This window comes from Chrysochloris asiatica, unplaced genomic scaffold (assembly GCF_000296735.1).
Source record: "Chrysochloris asiatica unplaced genomic scaffold, ChrAsi1.0 scaffold00069, whole genome shotgun sequence".
Taxonomy (NCBI): Eukaryota; Metazoa; Chordata; class Mammalia; order Afrosoricida; family Chrysochloridae; genus Chrysochloris; species Chrysochloris asiatica.
This window is the reverse complement of record NW_006408587.1, coordinates 3,361,446-3,382,625: the sequence shown is the minus strand read 5'-3', so window position 1 is coordinate 3,382,625 and position 21,180 is coordinate 3,361,446. Positions and strand designations below refer to the sequence as shown.

Sequence of the window (21,180 nt, the reverse complement as noted above, 5' to 3'; positions counted from 1 at the left end):
AGATTATCTCCATGCCATAGTTTCAGGGGTTCATCTAGACTCTCAACCGACTCCAGGAAGTCTAGAATCCATGAGAAATTGAAATTCTGCTTTATATTTTCTTCCTTTTGATCATGATTCTTCTATGGAATCTTTGATCAGAAATGTTCAGTAATGATAGCTGAACACAATCTAGTTCTTAAGGAGGAAGTTGCTCATGGAGGCAATTAGCTACAAATGCCACATCTTCCTATTCCTGATTCTCTTTCTTGCTCTGTTATTTCAGGTGAATAGAAACTAATTGTTGTGCCTCGGATGGCCACTTGCAAGCTTTTAAGACCCCAGACAGAAGGCAGTGAATCACTAAGAGGTAGAATAAAAGCACTAAGCGTGTTATTTAGCCAGTTCACCGGGTTTTCCCATGAAACCATGCCCCTCGGCCTCCAAACCAAGGAACCAAATTCCAGGAGGTGTTTGTACATAAATAAGCAGCCTCGGCAGCTGGTCTTTTAAAATTGTTGTAAGTGTTTCTGTCACACAGCCTTTGCCAAGTCAACACTTTACAGGTCTACAAATTATTGACGCAGTTAGAATGCTCAACTATGCAACCCAATTCCAAAACCTATGGCAAGTAAAATCCACTGAGAGCCATGATGGGATAAATAAAGAAGAAAAGTGCTAATTCTTCCCATTGAGAAATTACCTAGACATAACCCCATTCCTCACAGATGTTAAAAGGACATTTGTCTCTGCTTCTAATTTTCTTGCCTTTAAAAAATGGAGGATGGAGCGGGATTCTGCTGCAGGTTAATGAGCTGGACTGCAAAGTCAGTTTGAACCGCAACGTCGGCAGTTCAGGGTCACCAGCCGCTCCTCAGAAGCTGTATGCAGGGTCGGAACTGACTCAACAGCAGTTAACAACACCATCAACAACAATAGTCATTTTAAAGACCAATTATTAGAAAACATTATCTAGAAATTTTATTTCTTGGTTCTTATTGAATTTTAAAGGAAGATAATTTAAATAATGAACAGAACTCTGTGTCAGGGTTTGTGTGACATTTGTTCATGCAGAAGTGAATTAGACACAGTTCCTCCCTGCCCTCAGAGAACTTAAGTTCAGTAAGAGAAACAGCAGTAAATATGTGTGGCAATTCCATGACACAAAAGCAAGGAGACCTGTAGGGGCATATAACAAGGAAAGCCACCTCATTTGAATGATAAACAAAGTCTTCCTTTCTTGGGAAACAGCAGTATAAACTGAAAACTGAAGAAAGAGTAGGAGTTGGGCTTAACGTGGTGGAAGGAGTGGTAGAAGTAACTGGCACCTACAGAATCCTAAAAGGAAGTGAGAAGGTGGCACACGCTGAGGCATCTAAATGAGGCCAATGTGGACTAAAGGAAGAGATTTTTTTTAATTATGTAAATTTGGGTGGAGCCAAAGGAAAACTATATAAATTATGTTATGGATACTAGTTGCTGTTGTTAATTGCTGTTGAGTTGGTTCTGAGTCATAGTGAACCTGATGAAGATCAAAGAGCATAACCTTTGGTATGGGTTGCATCTCAGTGTCAGGAAAACAAAAATCCTTACCAGTGGACCAGTAAACAACATTCTTATCAATGGAGAAAAGATTGAAGTTGTCAAGGACTTCATTCTTCTTGGATCAACTATCAACACTCGTGGAAGCAGTAGTCAAGAGATCAGACGATGTATTGCATTGGGCAAATCTGCTGCACAGGAACTTTTTAAAGTGTTGAAGAGCAGAGATGTCAGCTTGAGGAATAAGGTGTGCCTGACCCAGGCCATGGTGTTTTCAATAACCTCATATGGATGCGAAAGCTGGACAGTGAATAAGGAAGATTGTAGAGGAATTGATGCCTTTGAATTATGGTGTTGGAGGAGAATACTGAAAGTGCCATGGACTGCCAAAAGAACCAATAGATCTGTTTTGGAAGAAGTGCAGTCAGAGTGCTCCTTGGAGGCCAGGATGGCTAAGCTTTGTCTCTCATACTTTGGACATATTGTCAGGAGGGAACAGTCGCTGGAGAAGGATGTCATGCTGGGTAAGATGGAGGGTCAGAGAAAAAGAGGAAGACCCCCAACGAGATGGATAGGCCAGGTGGCATAATTGATGGCGTCAAGTGTAGCAGCGGTAGTGAGGTTGGCCCAGGATCGGACATTGTTTCGTTTTGCTGTGCAATGGGTCGCTATGAGTCGGTTCCGACTCGATGGCATCTGACAACAACAATAGGGTTTCCAAGGAGCAACTGGTGGGTTTGAACTTCCAACCTTGTGGTTCGCAGTCCAGCACTGACCCTGCACTAGGAGTAATAGAGTTCAGACATTTTCCTGTGGTCAGTGGGAAGCCAGTCAGGGTTTTCAAAGAGAAAATCATCTCCACAGAATTCTAAGCTGTCCTACCTTCATCTCTGGGTTAGATGAAGACTCAGCTGTGAAGTCGGTCCACTTTACTAAGTCTGTTTCACAGATGTTTATCATGTTCTTCCAGTGTATGAGCTGCCATCTTGAGGAACACCCCATGTGTTATGTGACAGAACATGCTCCCAAGTGTACACACATGCACACCTTCTGCTCTTATTACTTGGAAGTAGACAACAAAGGAAACTCATTGACAGATGCATAAGCCTCAGTTGGTCCCAGCACTGACTGCTATAAAATGCCCTTGAGGAGAAAGAGGAGTTGAGGGGGAAACCCCAAACCTTTTATTGACATTACAATTTAAAACCTTTTCAAATGTCTTTTCACACCAAGGGTGTCAACAGACAGTTTTCACTTTAGTGCCTGTGCCTATTATTATTAATTATTCTGGTTTCACTTCTAAGTTCAAGGCATGCTAGAGAAACCCAGTTAGCAAGATGATGATTGGTTTAGCTTATTATTTTGAAATAGTTTCTATTTTCCTGCTAAATGTCAAACCGATCTACCAGTGGGGTTGGTACCTTAGAGGAAAGGTGTGGATACAGCATCCCACAACTTTTTGTCTCTATTTATGTTTTAGAAGATCTGGAGAGGTGCAATAGTTCCACATTTTATAAAAATGAAATTCACAGGGAGCATCAACATCTGTTACCAGCTTAAGTTAAGATTCTACCTAAGGTAATCATTACACTATTATAAACACTGTCCACTGGATATTTTTTTTCTCCCATCCTCCATGATCTTCAAATATTTCAAAGAAAAGTCCTAGACAGAAAAAAACCTTATGTCAGCGCAATATTCATGAAGCAGGATTGAGGGCCTAAATTAGAGCTGGGTGAGGCTTGAATACCCTCATTGAGAGGCATTCACTGCAGTAGAAGGCTCTCTACAGTAAAAGACCCAGTGTTGGGAACTAGTGAAAGATCAGATCCCATGACAGGACTCTTGTTTAGAAGTATACTGTGCCTCCCTTTCCTACAAGACTGGCACTGGTTTTGCAACTTGTCAGGGGCCCAGTTGTCTTTGTGAAGGTAGCTGAAGCTTGATGTGGAGCAGCCTATAGATGCTTATTGTTTATTAGCATATTTCCTGAACATTCTCTGGTGGCACAAGTCTAAATATGGTAACTGTGATCCACTTTAAGTTACTGTGTACGATACCTTATTTCAAACACATTTCCTCGTTTCATCCTCCCAGCCCCCCTCTAAGATATAATACAAATTATCCTAACCCTTGAAGATTCAGAATTTTTCTGATTTGAAAAAAGTAAACAAGTACATATACTATAATTCACACACCAGTGGAGTCTGGAGGAGCATCTTGTAAGCAAACACAATTTTTGCTCTAAGACTTTGAGTTCGTGCCTGGTTCAGGTCAAGTTTACTTCTAAATAAGTTACAGAAAAATCTTGGTTTTAAAGGTGTTTGGGGATTTTAGGATTTTTCCATAAGAGGTTTGGGGCTTGTAGTATTATTCCCCTTTCAATGAACTCAATAGTAAAGCCCAGAGAGGGAAATAACTTGCCCAGGTCACTGAGTTAGGACATGACAGAGCCAGGTTTCAAACCCATATTCTTTGTCCTGTACTCTCCCCGCTCCCTCTGCTATACCTGACCACCTGCCGTTGAGGTCTGTGAGGTGTGTAGGAATAGCTCCCCTCTTCATCCTGTAGCAATAGAACTCATCTTCCTCTCCACTCTCAAGCCTGATTCATGTAGTCTATTGGATCCGTCCTGCCCCTCCTTTCTGGAGCCACTAGTTCTGGAATGTTCTGCTCACATTGGCCTGGGTGGATGAGTTTGACTCTCAGAGACCATGAGATGGTAATCTAGGATGGTTGCTTTGTGATTTCAGAACTGAATTCTAAGGTACAGTAGGCAAAATTGCCTACTCCTTTGGGATCTTTCTGGAAGTATGTTTCCCAGAAAGAAGCTTAGATGTTCCCTCCAGACACAGATTCATTCTCTAAAGTCTTAGAAGGAAGTGGATCCTTACATAAGAAATCAATGTCTTGTTTGAGTACAGGCAGTGATAAGTGTCCAGTCTATTAAGTGAGCACTTTGGATGCATTGGGGTCAAAGTCAATTAAATGAGTTGCTTGATGGTCACAGAGCACCAAGACTACGCTTTACTGCTCTTTTGCTTTTTAAGGTCAGTCTTTTTGTCTTGGAGCAGAACCTTGCTGTATTTTATTTATCCCGTACCATTTTAGTAGGCAATGATGGCTCAGTGGTAGAACCCTTGCCTTCCCTGCAGAAGACCCAGGCTCATAGCCACCATCTGGCAGTGGAGCCTTGCATGTTGCTTTGCTGCTGAATAGGTTTTCAGCACAGATTCCAGAGTAAGACAGTGATCTACTTACAAAAATCAGCCACTGAAAGAAAGCCTATGACCACTGCAGTCTGGTCTAGAACCAATCATGGGGATGGGGAAGGTCCAGGCAGTGTTTTGTTCTACTGTACATTGAATCACCATGAGTGGAGGGCCAACTCAACAAAAACGCATGCCATTTGGAAAGGCAGTGATAAGAAAAAGCAAGGTGGTAGGCAAGCAGCGTTCAGCAAGGTATGAAAGCATGTGAGGAAATCAGGACTCTAGCATCAGTGAATTGAAAGTCTGTTTGGACATGAGGGTACACTATAGGGGTAACACCTATCAGCCCCACTCTTGAGAAGATATAGATGTCAGTCTTTCTTCAATAATAAGCCTACGGTCACAACTTTTGGGCAATTGTTGTTGTTAAGTGCCATTGAGTCAGTTCTAACTCATAGCGACCCTGGATAGGGTTTCTACAGAGTGGTGGGTGGGTTTGAACCTCCGACCTTGTGGTTAGTAGTCCACAGCTTATCCTAGAGTGTCACACCAGAACTTTGGTGAAAAATAGATCATCTCAAACCTGCTTGATTTTCATCTGTAACCAGGTTTTGCTTTCCTTGCTCATTATACTTGATCTTCTGACATGCCCAATGGATTGGAATTTGCTCCTGGGGTGCTCATTTCTATCTGCGAGCACTACATAGTATCCTCAGTGGCTCCAGCATCATTGTTCCATGCTCCAAGTTTGGGGTTGTTGTTGTTAAATGCCATTGAGTTGGTTCCAACTCATAGCAACCCTGTATAGGGTTTCCAAGGAGCGGCTGGTTAGTTTGAACTGTCAACATTGAGGCCCAAACCAACCTTCTGGTTGAGTGCTTATCCTATAGCACCACACCAGGACTCCAAATGAGGGGCAGGACTCCCAAAGAAATAAAGGCTCAATCTCATGCAAAGACATACAATCTTGGACTAACAAAAAAAGGCCTGAGGCAAAAGGACCGAATTCTTGCCAGAATCCCTGCTCAAGACTGCTCAAGAAATATGATCTAATCAAAGCCAGGCCTTGGAGCAGGATGTCCCTGTGATGACTGATGTTCAGGGCAGGCAGGATATGACTGTGTCTCTTACTAGTCGCAGTTTCTTGCTGTGCATTTCCCCAAGGAGACTGTCGTTTCAGATCCATTTGATCTCTGAATAAACTGCTACTTAGGGGTGGAAAATGGGGGGGAGGATGTAGGGGGTGGAGGAGGCCAGGCTACTGGATCACCAAGGAATACAGTTGTATTTAATATAATACTTTCTTTTCTGTATCCCTGAAAGTAATATTCAGAGGTTTCCAAAACGTGTATGCATCTGACATCACAGGCATTCCTAATCTCCCTTTCTTTTATTTCACGTGGCTCAAATGCATATTCCACACCTTATTAGAAAATAATGTATCTAAGTATGACAGTCACTTCCTGACTCCACTGCTTGTTAGCTGTGTTACCAATGTTACTCCAATAACATAAACCTTAGTTTCCTCACCATTAAAACGAGAATAAATGTCCTGCTGCCATTATTGAAAAGTTTTCTAGAAAAATCCTGAACAAAGAGGAGAAAATACAGAACAGAATGTCAAATTCTCATAGAATCCAGAATTTCTGGATCTATGGAGCCTTGATGAAGCCCTGAAACTATTGTGCAGAAATAATCTTATAACCCTCAGCCAAAAATATCCCCTGAAGTCTTCTTGAAATTCAATAAATATGTCTGCCTTGATCACTGTGGTCTTTTAAGATCTATCCATATGGAGTCCTGGTTTGGTGCTGTGGGTTAATGCGCCAGACTGCAAAGCCGTTTGAACTGCAAGGTTGGTGGTTCAAGCTCACCAGCTGCTCCTTGGAAACCCTATACAGGGTTGCTATGGGTCGGAACCAACTCGAAGGCACTTAACAACAACAACAATATGGGACCAACAAGAGCAACTTGAAGGATTAGGTAGGAACTTTAGGGGGACATAGTTTATGTTAATGGAAGAACAATTAGGTTAATGGGAGGGTGAGAATGGTTGTAAAACTTGAACAATGTTATTACCATCACTGAAATATACATGTTGAAACTGTTGAATTGGTATATATGCAGCTATGTTGTTGTTAATGCCTTCAGTCAGTTCCAACCCATAGCTACCATAGCTACTGTGTAGGGTTTTCGAGAAGCCGCTGGTGAGCTTGAACTGCCAACCTTGCTGTTATGTATCCTTAGCAACAAAAAACAACAACAACAAATAAGTTATGTTTCAAAATTAGTATCTCACAAATAAGTTAGGACCATGCCTGAAATATAAAATGTTCCCAATAGGAATTATTATTATTAATGCTGTTAATATTATTACAGTTACTGTTAAGGTTTTAGATAAGGTCTAGAAGATCTTGTCAGGATTACTCATGAGTTGCTCTCTTGTAGCTGCTGTAACCCTGAAATAAATGACAGAACATGCATTATAAAATATATGTTTCTGATTTTTTTCATAGTCTCTTCCTTAGAATTAACATTTCTCTTACAAATCCTGCATTCAGGAATGAGTTCTCAGCCCTTAGTTGTCATTTCAAAAACCACAGATTGACATAAGGTACATCATTAAGTTTACTGGGTGACAATAAGATTTAGGAGTCCTGGTGTGGCACTGTGGGTTAATGCGCTGGACTCTGCAAGGTTGATTTGAACCAACCCCAGTGGTTCAAGCTTACTAGCTGCTCTTCCAAAACTCTATACAGGGTCACTGTGGGTCAGAACCGACTGCCAGCACTTAACAACAATAGCATTTTAAATATGAGCATAAAAAAATGTTCATACATCAATCCTATCAGGCTTGGTGTTCTGTTTCACAAAAAGATCTTGATGGCAGAATTATTATTCACCATGATTTTCATTCTTGCTGCTTTGATTACTTTTTATTTATTTATTCATTCATTCATGCTTTCTTTTTTGGCCTTAAATTATGCTCCCTCTGGAAAAGCAAAGGTCTTTCCTGCTTGAGTTTTTATCATCTCCACGTAACTGTCAAAGAACTAGACCCAATATCAATAACTCATTCAACACCCCAGGTTTACCTTTAAGCTTTAATATTTGGGAGTTTTTTTTCAGGTTTGTTTTCCCAGGCAGGGGTATTTCTCATTTTGGAGCTAGTTTTATAATCGGAAGATTTATATCATCACATTCTCCCACCCCTGGGGCCTTCAAAGGAGGAGATGAAAGAACAAGGGACCAGCTCTTGATGTGTGGATCACAGCTGGGACCACATGAGCTCCTGCACTCTGTTTCTGACAAGCAGGATGTTCTGTTTCTCTGAGGAAATGAAATCAAAACTGGAAGTCTGAGCTCATTTCTTTCTGATGACTTGTGAGTTGCTTTAGATGTTTGCAGCCTCACCCCAGTGCTATGTGAAAAAAGGAGGTCATTGAAGAAGGCCTGGGCCAAGGCATGTAATTGGTGGGTGTTTTTGTTCAGATGGGTTTGGTTTCTAAATAAGAGTGGGCGATGGCTTTTTTCTTCTTCTTTGAGAAATATAAAAACAAAGAAAGCTTTGATTTCAGATCTCAGACACCATTTATATGTGGTACAATAAACACCAAAATCACGATGTTTGAGTAAAATAATTTTCAAAACTTTTTGAGATTGACATTCTCAGAGAAGGCAACAGCTGTGCTCTGTGTACGTGCAGCCCTTGCGCAGGTGCCCTTTGGTGGAAGGAATTTCGAATTCTTCTCTGTACCATCAGTCAGCATAGCCTGTCGCAGATGCCCAAAGGAAGTACGTCTTGCCTGGAAATTCCTGAAACACAGTCAAGGGCTGCTTGCTTTCTCTGGATGAGAGAGTGCTACAACTATTTTTTAAAAAACAACAAAAAAAGTTAGGAACACAAACTCATGTTTCCCAGTTTTCTTTTCCCTGCATAATAGAAGATAGCATTTATTTAATTTGTGGTGAAATTACGCTGCCCTCTCTGCTCCTCAGCCTACCCCACGATCCTACCCCCTTCCACTCTTGAGCAGCACTACTGTTGTAGAGAACAGTGATTTTGTCACACCACTGGTCAGCTGCTTAACTGTCCTGGTGAATTGGAATGGCTCGTGGCTCTGCTTTGTCCATGAAGGCTAAAACAAGCAGGATTATCTATTTTTCAAATGGGCCACTCAGATGTAAAAGAAAACTCCCCCTGCCCCCTGGTTTGTTTTTTATTTTGAAATTAATTTGTATTTATTACAGAAAAAAAAAAAGGAAAGTAAGGAATAAAGACACAAATGCTACCCATAACCCCGTTCCTGGATAGAGCTAGAACTATTCTACTCTGTGTATGGAAGATCATATTGGCTTTGTACTTGCGTTAGCTTCTACCTGCTTGTAATGAATCACCATGCACTTAGTGGCATAACACAACACAATTTTATCATACAGTTCTAGAGATTCTTGTTGTTAAGTATCGTGTAGTGGGTTCCAACTCACAGTGACCCTGTATAGGGTTCCCAAGGGGCAGCCTGGTTTCCAAGGCGGCTGACCTTGCAGTGCTGATCCTAAGGCATCATAACATCCAAATTCTGTCTTGCTGGGCTAAAATCAAAGTATCACATGTTGGGTTTCTCCTGGAGGCTTTTCCAGGTTCTAAAGACCACCCGCATTTCTTGGTTTATCACCCCTGTTTCCATCTTAAAAACCAACAGGGTAGCATCTTCCCATCTCTCCTCCTTTCTCTTAGACACATCTGCCTGCTTCTTAAAAGGACCCATGTGACTGCATTGGGCCCATCTAGAGCTCAGTATTCAAATAATCCAGAATAATCTCCCCATTTTTACTCAGTCATATCTGCAAGTTCCTTTTGCCTTGCCAGGTAATTGTCACAGGTTTCAGAGATTAGACTGACATTTTATTTTATGATGTTGTTAAGTGCCTTGGAGTCAGTTCCAATTCATAGCCACCCTGTATAGGATTTCCAAGGAGCGGCTGGTAAATTGGAACTGCCAACCTTGTGCTTCAAACTGACCTTGTGGTTCTACAGCACCACACCAGGACTCCTTTTATCTCATACTGATGGAGTTTTTACCATGTGCCATACACTACTTTCTCTCACACAGTAACAAGTGGATTAGAATTTGACCCCAAGCAGTCTGACTCTAGAGCCTGCCTGCTTTTGTAACCCATTTTTTCTCTTAATGTATTTTAATAGTCACTCGTAATCTTAGCTATTCCTTTCAACTTTTGAGTCTAAAACATGATTGTAATGGCTAAATAAAATTCCATCAGAATTAGTCATAACTGATTTAACCGTCTCTTATAGTCAGCCATACAGTCGTTTCCCCTTGTGTAGTTACAGCAAGAATACAATGGTATAGAAGTTCTCTTATATAAGCTCGCACCATACCTGACTTTTAGCTGAACTTGTAGCCAAAAGTTACTTGGGGGCTGGTTACTCAGTGTACACTAGAGAATATATCCCAAGTTGTGTTCCTCAAGATATAATAGGGAATAGATTAATCCGCTACATAGGTGTGTGAGGAGGGTATGTGGGAGTATGTGAGTGTGCATATGTAGGTATAGTTGTGGGCATCTATATGTGTATATACAAGGAGCTCTGGTAGCGGAGTGGTTATGAATAGGGCTATATGTATACACACATAATCCACACTAGAGAACACAGTTATGGAAACTCCTTAGGCACATTCCAACACCTCATGGGACTGAGTCACTGGTTCTTGAAGGCCGAGGACCACAGTCTCAGGATATCTAGGTCAATCGGCATAAATATAGTTCATAAAGATAACGTTCTGCATCTCATTTGGTGAATTGTGTCTGGGGTCTTAAAAGCTTGCACATAGCCATTTTAGATACAACTACTGGTCTCGTCCCATCTGACCACTCTGGCCAGGGACACAATAGAAGGCCCAGCTTAGAATGGAACAAAATGTAGAACAAAATTCAAATTCATAAAAAAGACCAGACTTACTGGACTGATAAAGAGATTGGAGGAACCCCGAAGATTCTCTCCCTAAGACGTCCTTGTAATCTCGCACTGAAGACACTTCCTCAGGTCACCTTTTCCAGCCAAATAATAGATTGACGTATAAAGTAAGCGGCAACGCCTGTGAGGAATGTGCTTCCGAGAACAATCTACTATAAAAAAAACCAAATGGACAACATTTGCCCCAAAGCAAAGATGAGAAGACAAGAAAAGGACAGGGAACCTGAAGGAATAGAAGTGCTGACACATTGGGGGAATAGTAACCCATGCCCTAGAACAATTTCCACATGAATTGTTGAATGGGAAACTGATTTGCTATGTAAACGTTCCCTAAAACAATGAAATGTTAAAAATAAAAAAAGATATGAATAGACTTCCATGAGATGGAATCCTCTGGCTAAGCAAATTTGGGAAATGTTACATGCCTATTCCTGGATTGTTGTTGCTGAGTGCCATCGAGTCGGTTCCAACTCAGAGTGACCCTGTTTACAGTTTCCAAGGAGCACCTGGTGGGTTTGAATCACCAACCTTGTGGTTAGCAGTTCCGTGCTTCTCCTACAGCACCACACTAGGACTCCACACTTTTCCTTGTTGTTGTTGGTTAAGTGCTATGCAGTTGGATCTGACTCATAATGACTCTGTATAGGGTTTCCAAGGAGCAGTAGTAGGTTTGAACTGCTGATTTTCCCTTTAACAGTCCAGTACTTACACTAGAGCATCACATCTTAATCATAATGTCACTAAACATTTAGAGCAATCCTCTCTGGTAAAGAAATCTATTGCTTGCTTGCTTTTTTTTATGCTTTCTTTAACCCACTGTTTCCCAAGCCAATGATTTTCATTTGCACCATCAGTTACCATGTGATAAAGCTGTCTAGAGGACACAATTTGGAAACAGAAATCATCCAGCCAAGCAAAGCTACTTACCTTCAAAAGCTTAGATCTAAAATTACTCTAAATGCAAGAGTTTGAACAAAAGCATGTTAAGGAAACTCTTGTCCCCTCTCTTCTGGATTGCAGGGTAACAGTGTTCTGCTGGTGCCTTGTATCAGTTTTAAAAGCTCAGGTTACACCTGCTCTATTAATGTCAAGTGTAGGCCTTCGACCAAGACCAGCGCAGGTCTGACCTGAGTCTGGATGATGCTTTCTGTCCATGTTCTTTCCAGCAACAGTGACTGGAGTCCTTCAAGAGGACTGTTGAGACAAGAACTGAACTGCACGTGATTTATTGTTGGAAATTATCTTTCACTGGGGGGAGGCTACTTTCAGCTGTCATCAACTATTGAGTTATCCACCAGCCAGGTGAATAAACAAATATGAGAACAAGCTTTAATATGGGGCAAGAGAGATGGAGTCAAGGGGTATTGGGGAAGCACTGAGTGAAGTACACACCGAAACAACAGAAAGTGAGCACCAAAGACAACTGGCACTGTTTGGGGACTCTTAATGAGCCTGAGCCAAGGAACCCCAAAGGTTTAACCTTGTAATTACCATTACGCTGTAATGCAGCAAAAAAAATCTGTCTCAAGAGAAGGCTGTGGCACACAGCTCAGGCTCTGCATCATGTATGTGTACACACAACTCAAGCTCTGCATCACGTATGTGTACACACAACTTAGGCTCTGTCTGCATCACGTATGTGTACAGGAAGTCCCTGGGTTATGAATGTCTAAAGTGCACACAACTTGTAGTTACAAATCAGCCCTCAGTGAAGCCTATTATATTAAAATTTGGAGGTTCACACAATGATTAATAACAATGAAAGAGTTCTTCTTTGTGATGCACATGACATTATTATTTTTACTATTACGGAGTCCTGGTGTGGTGCTGTAGGATAATGCACTAGACCGCAAGGTCAGTTTGGATGGCTGGGTCAGTGGTTCAAATCCATAAGCTGCTTTTTGGAAATCCTATAAAGAATTGTTATGAGTTGGAACATAATAACAATGGCACCTAACAATAATATATTACTATTATTATGCTAAAGATGTTTAGTGTGAAAGTATTTCTTTTCATATTTTTGTATGTGTGCACCAAAAGGTACACTATATGCTGACAAGCATTTGACTGACATACCGAATTGTTAGATGTATGTACAAATTTGACTTACAGAAAAGGTGTAGGAACAGAACTCGTTAGTAATCCGGGGTCCAAACTGTGGTGTGACCTCTGGTGTGCATGGTTGAGGGAAAGGCATTGCGTGCATCTTTTGTTTCATTTTGTTTTTCACTTCACTTGGCATGGGAGATAGCTAACAAACCTGAACCTCTCTGAAAACTCTGAACCTCTCTCTGAGAAAGATGCCAAGTGTGGTGCAGGTCCCTCCCCAGCTTTATTGCATCTGGGTCATTTTCATGAGATGCCCTGCTGAATTCTGGTGAATGGTTTGAACTCTACTGAGGGAAGGCTGGTCAGAGGTTGCAGGGCCCATCAAAGAAACCCAGCTAAGCCAGTTTTCCCTGATACTTGACCAGACTGGTGGCCAGCAGTCCTCCTTAATCTGGGGGCCTGGAACAGCCCGTCCTCAGGCTCTGGTATGGGCCTTGGTACCCAAGAGGCTGCTCCAGGACGGCCAAGTCAACTTTTCTTTCCTGTTACTTATGCGACCTCTGGTGGCTGTAACCAGTAAAACTTGTTCCATGGAAGTATGGAAAAAACAGTATCAGGCAGGAAATACATGAAATGTTTAGTGGTTGACCACACATCTCTTTTCAGTGTTGTTGTTGTTGTTGTTGAGTACCGTTGAGTCAGTTCCAACTCATAGTAAACCTTTACTGGAGCTGTAAATCTTAATGGGAGCATTAGAACACCTCATCTTTCTCCCACGGAACTGCTGGTAGTTTCGAACTGCTGTCCTTGAGATTGGCAGCATGACTTGAAACCACTATGCTACCAGAGTGCCTTCTTTTCAGTATGTTGTTGTTGTTAAGTGCCGTAGAGTGCATTCTGACCCTGTATAGGGTTTTCCGAGGAGCAGTTGGTGAGCTTGAACTGCTGACCTTGCAGTTCAAATGGCTTTGCAGTCCGTCGCATTAACACACAGCGCCACACCAGGACTCCTTCTTTTCAGTATGTTGTTGTTATGTGCCGTGGAGCAGGTTCTGACCCATAGCGACCCTGAACAGGGTTTCCGAGGCTGTAAATCTTTACTGGAGCAGAAAGTCTCATCTTTCTCCCGTGGAGCAGCTGGTAGTTTAGAACTGCTGACCTTGAGGTTCACAGCCCGATTTGTAACCACTACACTACCAGAGCTCCTTTCTTTTCAGTATACATCTCATCAAATAATTTATCCATAAAGAACCCTGGGTTTGGGCTCCAGACTTACCTCCAAATGTTACTAATAAACATAGCTGGCAATTTAGCTAGTTCTAGAGTCCTAGTGTAGTGCTATAGGGTAAGCACTGGACTGCTAACCACAAGGTCAGTGGTTCAAACCCACCAGCCATTTCTCAGAACTCTTATACAGGGTCATTGTGAGCTGGAACCGACTTGATGGTACTTAACAACAGAAATCGAGTAAATGTAAACTTTGATGTGCAATACCCATGAAATTGTTCATTTTCACTTATGGTCAAATTATATTCTTTGAGATTTCAAATAAATAATAGCTAGATTCATTGTATGTTATTCTTCTAAATATTAACTTAGTCCCTGTAACAGGTTGTTGTTAAGTGCCTTTGCATCAGTTCTGACTCATAGCAACCCTGTTGTAGAAACTGAGGCTGTTAATCTTTGTGGGAGCAGAAAGCCTCATCTTTCTTCTGAGGATCGGCTGGTTTAGTTCAAACCGCCAACCTTGGGGTTCCAAATCCAGTGATTATCCTACAGAGCCACAGTGCTCCCCGATAGTAACTATATATGTATATATAATAACTATTATCATACCCATTTTACAGATGTGAACTTGAAATACAAAAGCAGTAAGTAGCTTGCCTCAAGTTCTTTGGCTGCTGTGTAGTGGAATCAAACCCAAGCAGGGTAGCTCTAGAACTTGCCTGAGCCACTATGTGACATTATTTTTCAAAACCTTCATTTCAAAAACAATGGGAATTTTTAGAAATAACATAGTATGTATATAGGGGTGAAATGACCTGAAGTCCAGGATTGTATTAAAATAAATGGGCTGTCAGATAGGCCAGATAGATGAAGCAAGTGTGGTAAACTCTTGGTAGATGTTTAATCTGGGCAATGGGGCATAGTGTTGTTATTGTTGTTGCTAAGTGCTGTGGAGTCGGTTCTGACGTGACCTTGTGGTTCACATCGACCTTGAGGTCTAGTGCTTACCCTATAGTGCCACACCAGGACTCCATAATAATAATGGGATATTTCAGTAGTCTCTAATTTCCATGATAAAAAAGACATTTCTGGTAAATTTAGGGATTTTGAAATATTAATCATATAACTCTTAAAATTCAAAGACTTAAAATTTTTGTCTGAGTAATTCAGGTCAAAGCAGTGAGTTTTACAAAATTTACCAGTATAATTGTGATTTGTGCAGATGACGTGCCCTCTGCTAAATGCTAAAAACCAGTTCCCACATGATCCCCAAATTTGATGTATGTTTTGTTGCTTGTTTGTTTTTAATTTTTTAATCATTAAGTGTTGGTCTTATCAGATATATTTAATAAGAATAGCTAAATGTTTGCATTACAAGGGACCTCAAAGATCAAAAATTGAAGGCTGGAGAATTAAGTGCTCTGTGCACATAGTCTTAGATGATTGTTTGCAATCAGCTGCATAACTAGTTAATGGGAGGTCAGAAATTAAACCTAGATTTCCTGACCCCTAGAAGTTCCCATCAGGGAACTTGGTGGCACAACTAACTGCAAGATCAGCAATCCAAGCCTGCCAGCTGTTCCTTGGAAGAAAGACAAGGCTGTGTGCTCCCATACAGATTTACAGTCTTGGAAACCCTACACAGAGTGGCTATGAGTTGAAATCAGTTCAGTGGCACTGATGGGTGAGAAGCCCCCATCAGAAGGAGCCTGTCCAGGAAAGCTACAACAGCCCACCCAGAAACACCAACCCATGCTCACTTGTGATTCCACCTACAGCAGGTAGTGACCAAGATAGAAGTTTGGCTGTGGTTGAGTTACTCTTTGACCTCTCTTGATGGTTTCCAAAATTTTTAGACTTGAAGACCTCCATGCATTTTTTGTTTTCCTCTCCATTCCATGTTTACTACACATCTTCAGTGTGGCATCCACGAACAACATAGTTGGAAAAGTTAATATTTCTGCACTGGAGTTGCAGTCTGGGGTCTCTGTTCCAATCAAATCTACCCCGTAAGTGTTTACCAAGAGGGTAGAATGCAGATGGTTGTAGTACATGCATCTCAGTGCTTAGATCACTATAAGGATCCCAGATTGTACAGTGGTTAAAGCCACTTGGCTTAACCCAAAGGTGAGTGGTTTCAACCGACCAGCTATTCCAAAGGAGAACGAAGTAGCCATCTGCTGCCATACAGACTTATACCAAGGAAACACTGTGGAGCAATTCTACTCAGTCCTATGGGGTCTCTAAGTTGGAATCAGCTCGGTGGTTTGGTTTGGAGTTGGAGTCACTATGTTGTTAGCTTTGCATCCAGTCGACCCTGGACTCATGGTGACTGTATGCCCACCAGAATGAAACGCTGCTCAGTCCTGTGCCTTTACTATGATCTATATTGCAGTTGTGATCTATAGGGCTTTCATGGATTGATTGTTTTGGAAGTAGATCACTAGGCCTCTCTTTCTAGTGTGTCTACGTCTGGATGCTCTGTAATGAACTATCAGCCAGCTCTTCTCATGCTAAGAATTCTTGGAGGGCATTTCTAAGAGCTAGCTTTTCACCATTTGTAAGTCCAGTGCACATTTTCTACAACGTCTAAGCTGTCTTTGTTGGTGTTCATTCCTTAAGGTCTGAGGGGTTCAAACCCAAATGCTTGCAGGATCCTAACAGGTAAGGTAAATTAATGTAAGACTAGGATGGCCTGTGGAGACCAGGCTTCTTTCGGATTATAAGGTTTTACAACATGGTGCAATGTTAAAAAACAAAACAAAAACCAAACAGCTGTGCTGGTCAGATGACAACTGGTTACCTCTCATCTAGAAGAAAGGAGACCTGAATGGCTTCTGGTGACCTCAGCACAGCCTCACCTTTGCAGGCCCTAAGGTTTCCTTTCTTGTAAGAAGTGGGTCTCGAAGGCTCCAAGTTGCTGCCACCTCTACCTCTATGATCTGTGATAGAATATTTGTCTCAAAATAACTGTTCCTAGAATCTGCTTTGTCTATCTGACATATACCTGCAAAGTACCTGGCAGGTGTCGATCTAATTCACATTTTAGAACTGGTTTCTTTGAGGTCTTGGTTGAATGGATTTGTGACATTACCCTTAAGTGCTTTAATCCTCGAGTTAAAATAATCTGTACCTAACCATCATTCTGGTACTGCTCTGTGTCGGAGGTGGTTTCTGCCAGTTTTCTCTTCTTTCTGAAAGCAGTCAATGAGCAGACAAGCTTAGAAAGGGTGTTCTCTTCGTGTTGTTTCAGGGAAAATAGAGAAAGTCAGACCTCCTCCATCCCCCACAACCGAAGGTCCCAGCTTGCAGCCTGACTTACCCCCCGAAGAGGCTGCCGGATCCCAGCGGCCCAAGAATCTGATGCAGACCCTCATGGAAGACTATGAGACACACAAATCTAAAAGGCGCGAGAGAATGGATGATAGTAGTGTAAGTTTCTTCTTTCCTCTTTCACTTCTCCAAGAATGGGTGAGCGCATGGTATGTATGGTGTCTTAGTTCAGGGCAGATCTCGAAGAGGTTGTCTGGCCAGTATCATGGTTCCAAAGCCATTTCCTGAAAGTGTGGTTTAACATGCCTGGATTGGGGTTTGGATTTTTTTGTTTGTTTGTTTTTGGTCTCATTTCCCAAAAAATGTTAATCGTGTATCATGTATGGAGCAACCATGTGGCTGCTAAGTGTAGTTTCAACCTATTGGCAAACTGATGCATGAACTGTTTGGTGTGTAGAAAAACAATGTCCAAGTGCAACATGAGGAAGAAGGACAGGGACAGCCTGAAATCCTCCCCGGGAAATGGAGCTGGGCTCTAGAGTGTCTTGGCCAGCTCTGTAGATTTTATTACTCAAGGAGAATGTGAAGATACAATTCCTGCAAGGTCTAGTCTGTCAGCAACTCCTTTAAATGGTACCCAGTGTTCAAAAAATCAAGCATGTGTGTAGCTTATAGCCAAGCCTCTGCCTGCGGTTTGGTAGGAAAGAGCCATCTTAAATGACAGTTAAAACCACACAGCCACCCTTCTAGCTTCAGCTCCAAGAACATTGCAAGAGATGTTTGTGAAGGAAACCATCTGCTCTATGGTGTCTTTCTCCAGCAAGAGTTTTCTGATCTGGTCCACACTGGTTGTGTAGTCAGCAGCCTCTGAGGGTCAGCTGCAGTGCTTCTTGCCAACCTCTAAGAGTTTGCCGAAAGCAGTCTCTTGGGTTTTTGCCTCATTTCCCAAAAAATGTTGATCATATACAGAGTATGCCCTTTGGCAATCACTCCTTCTTCCTAGTTACACTTAAGGCACAGAGAGCTTGTGTTGTTGATTGAGGATACTAACCGGTTGCCTGGGAGAGTCCTGGTTCTTGCTTGCTGTCCCACTGTGATTATTGATAGCATCCCCTTTCACTCTGAAGCATCCCAGGTTGGATGGTAAATTATCTGATCACCTTAAACTCTAATGCTGCAGGGCACACCATGGGAGTTCCATTCTCACTACTTTGTTTCAGATTCTGGTTGGCTAAATTGAAGGGTTTCTGAAGTTGCAATCAGATACAGAAAACTGCTTTCAAAGTATGTGGTAGTAAAGAAAAGCTTAGCCACGAGTTTATATGCCCAGACTGTATGAAGCGCTGACATAGCTCCCCTATTAGGCTACAGTGTTTCCGGCTGTCCTTGGCGTAGACCCTCTTACTTTGCAGCTGTGGAATGGGGACTGGCCTCAAGAGGCTGCTGCAGACATTTCCATTGCTGGGCTTCACTGTGGGGCTGCCAGCCACTCCTTCCCAGAGTCAGTTGTACTTTTTCTGTTCTCTAAGTCACTTTCCCAGAGCCTCAGTGGTGCAGTGGTTAAGCACTCAGCTCCTGACTCAAAGGTTGGCGTTTTGAACCTCCAGCCGCTCTGCATGGGAAAGATGTGGCAATCTGCTTTTGTAAAGATTGCAGCCTTGGAAATCCTATGGAGCAGTTCTACAGTTCTACTTTGTCCTTTAGCGCTGCAATCAACTCCCTGGCAATGGATGGTTTATAGTCATTTTGAAGCTTAGTGCTAGAAGCTTCATGCTTATTTTCTCCCTAGTAACTGTTTCGGTGGAGTTAGCAAAGTAGACCCCTCACATCCTAGTGTGGATGGGCAAGGAAAAAGGAACCACTTTGTATGAGTTCTGTCCACGTATCTCTTGTCTTGGTGTGCAGATGTGAGAGAAAAATACTGTCCACAGGAAGAGACAGTTGTCACTCTATTATTCAGGCAGAGGACTGGAAGCCTCCTTCATGCTGCCATCCAACAAACTCCAAGTAGATTTGCATTAAAGAAGCGACTGGAATCAGCTTTTTAATTTCCTGGTTGCCTTTCATTTATACCAGTGAAGTGATAATCTCTTGTCTACATTTTTCTTCAGTAAATAAATATTTTGGCTAAGGACGAAAACTAACTGATTCAACTGATAATGGCCCCAGATCTTGAATTCAAGACCAAGTGTTTTATTATTGTGAATGAAATGACAAGGGAACCAAGTTTGTTGTTGACAATACTGTGGAACAAAACAAATCCCACCTACTATACTATAATATATATATGGAGCTCTGGTAGCATAGTGGTTACGAATCAGGCTGCGAACCGCAAGGTCAGCAGTTCGAAACTACCAGCAGTTCTGTGGGAGAAAGATGAGGCTTTCTGCTACCGTAAAGATTTACAGCCTCGGAAACCCTGTACAGGGTCGCTATGAGTTGGAACCAACTCCACGGCATATATCAACAACATACTATAATCCAAATCTCAGAAATCATACCCAGATTGCTACTAGAAACTGCAGTTCTATTCTCTTGGTTCCATTTACATAGACAATTCTCAAGGTGAAAGGTGGTTTCTTAATTTCTCTTTGCTCTAAGAACCCATGACACACACCCCTCCCCATCCCCACCACCACCATATTCATTCCTACCAGCCACTTGGTGGCATTGATACATATCCTTTTAGAGACTGTAAATCACACTTGAGAACCAGAGGCTCTCACACGATCAGTCTCAACCATGCGCTTGCTAATATAAAGGACCAACTTCTTTGTAAATCTAATGAAATTATTTGCTGTGCTTCCTAAAGAGACTTAGAAATAAAAGCGAATAATTGGTATATGTCTACAGCGATGCACTGGACAGAAGAAAGAGAAGCCAAATGAAGCTATGCTTGAAAATTTGCTGAGAAAGTTTTGCCAACGGTATAGCTGAGAAAAACTGATTTGCCATTGAAATAGATTAAATGCCCCCACTTCTCCACCAGCTCAGGTGCCTATTGTTTTGTATTTTTCCCACTTGATACAAATAAGCAAGGTGGGCAGGGAGGTCCTCTGCCTCATGGAGTCCTTGTCTGCTCCTGAGCTGTAACTCTCTCTCATACAGGATGGTTATTTGGGGGCTCAGAAATTAGAACATTAAGTCAAGATCTCTTTCAGAACAACTACCCAGAAGTCATGGTATCTGCAATATTAAGTCATCTCAGGATGTTCTGGTTACTTTATAGTTGGTGGAAAAGGTCAATGATAAAGAGTGAGAAAAGTTGTCTCCAAATGCTCATACCTAGCAACAGCTCAGAATTTGTTCAGGGAATCTCCTTCAGTGACCACAATGTTGGCTCACCTGAGCTCGCTCATCTGTCCACCTGGTTGTGAGGTAGGTGCCTCAGCTAATTTCTGGGTAAGAAGGGTTGCTACCCTTCTCTTACCCAGAACCACTCACTAGGCTCAACCGGCCCCATGGGAGTAACCCAACCCCAGATACACAGCTTGACACATTCACTCAGTGTTCCTCTGTGAGAACATGGCCCTGCACCAGAGCACACAGTTAGGCGGATGGAGCGAGGGACTCCCAGACATTCTCTTGACTAGTGCTTTCGTGCAGCGCCTTGTACATACTCTGTGCACCGCTGTCCAACAGCTGACTGCTATCATTAGTTTTCTGATTTAGAAATGTTATCTTATGTGAAAATGTTCCCTTAGCTGAGTCTGATGCCATCTTGATCAGTCATGCAACCCATAATGGACTGGTGAGTCATAGTTTCCTAAAGAGCTTCTTCGTGCTTTACCAAAGAAGGGTATTTGTTGTTGTTGTCAGGTGCCATCGAGTCGGAACCAACTCATAGCGACCCCATGCACAGCAGAATGAAACAATGCTCGATCCTGGGCCAACCTCACC

At 42.1% G+C, this 21,180-nt stretch overlaps 1 protein-coding gene across 2 annotated transcripts in view; it reads left to right on the top strand.

Annotated features, from left to right (window-relative positions):
• Positions 1–21,180, top strand: part of AKAP2 (A kinase (PRKA) anchor protein 2) — a 50,013-nt gene that overhangs the window by 18,306 nt on the left and 10,527 nt on the right. For both annotated transcript variants that reach the window (XM_006864682.1, XM_006864683.1), the window contains one exon: positions 17,261–17,439. In XM_006864682.1, coding sequence (XP_006864744.1) covers positions 17,261–17,439 — 179 coding nt within the window. The remainder of the gene's footprint in view (positions 1–17,260; positions 17,440–21,180) is intronic.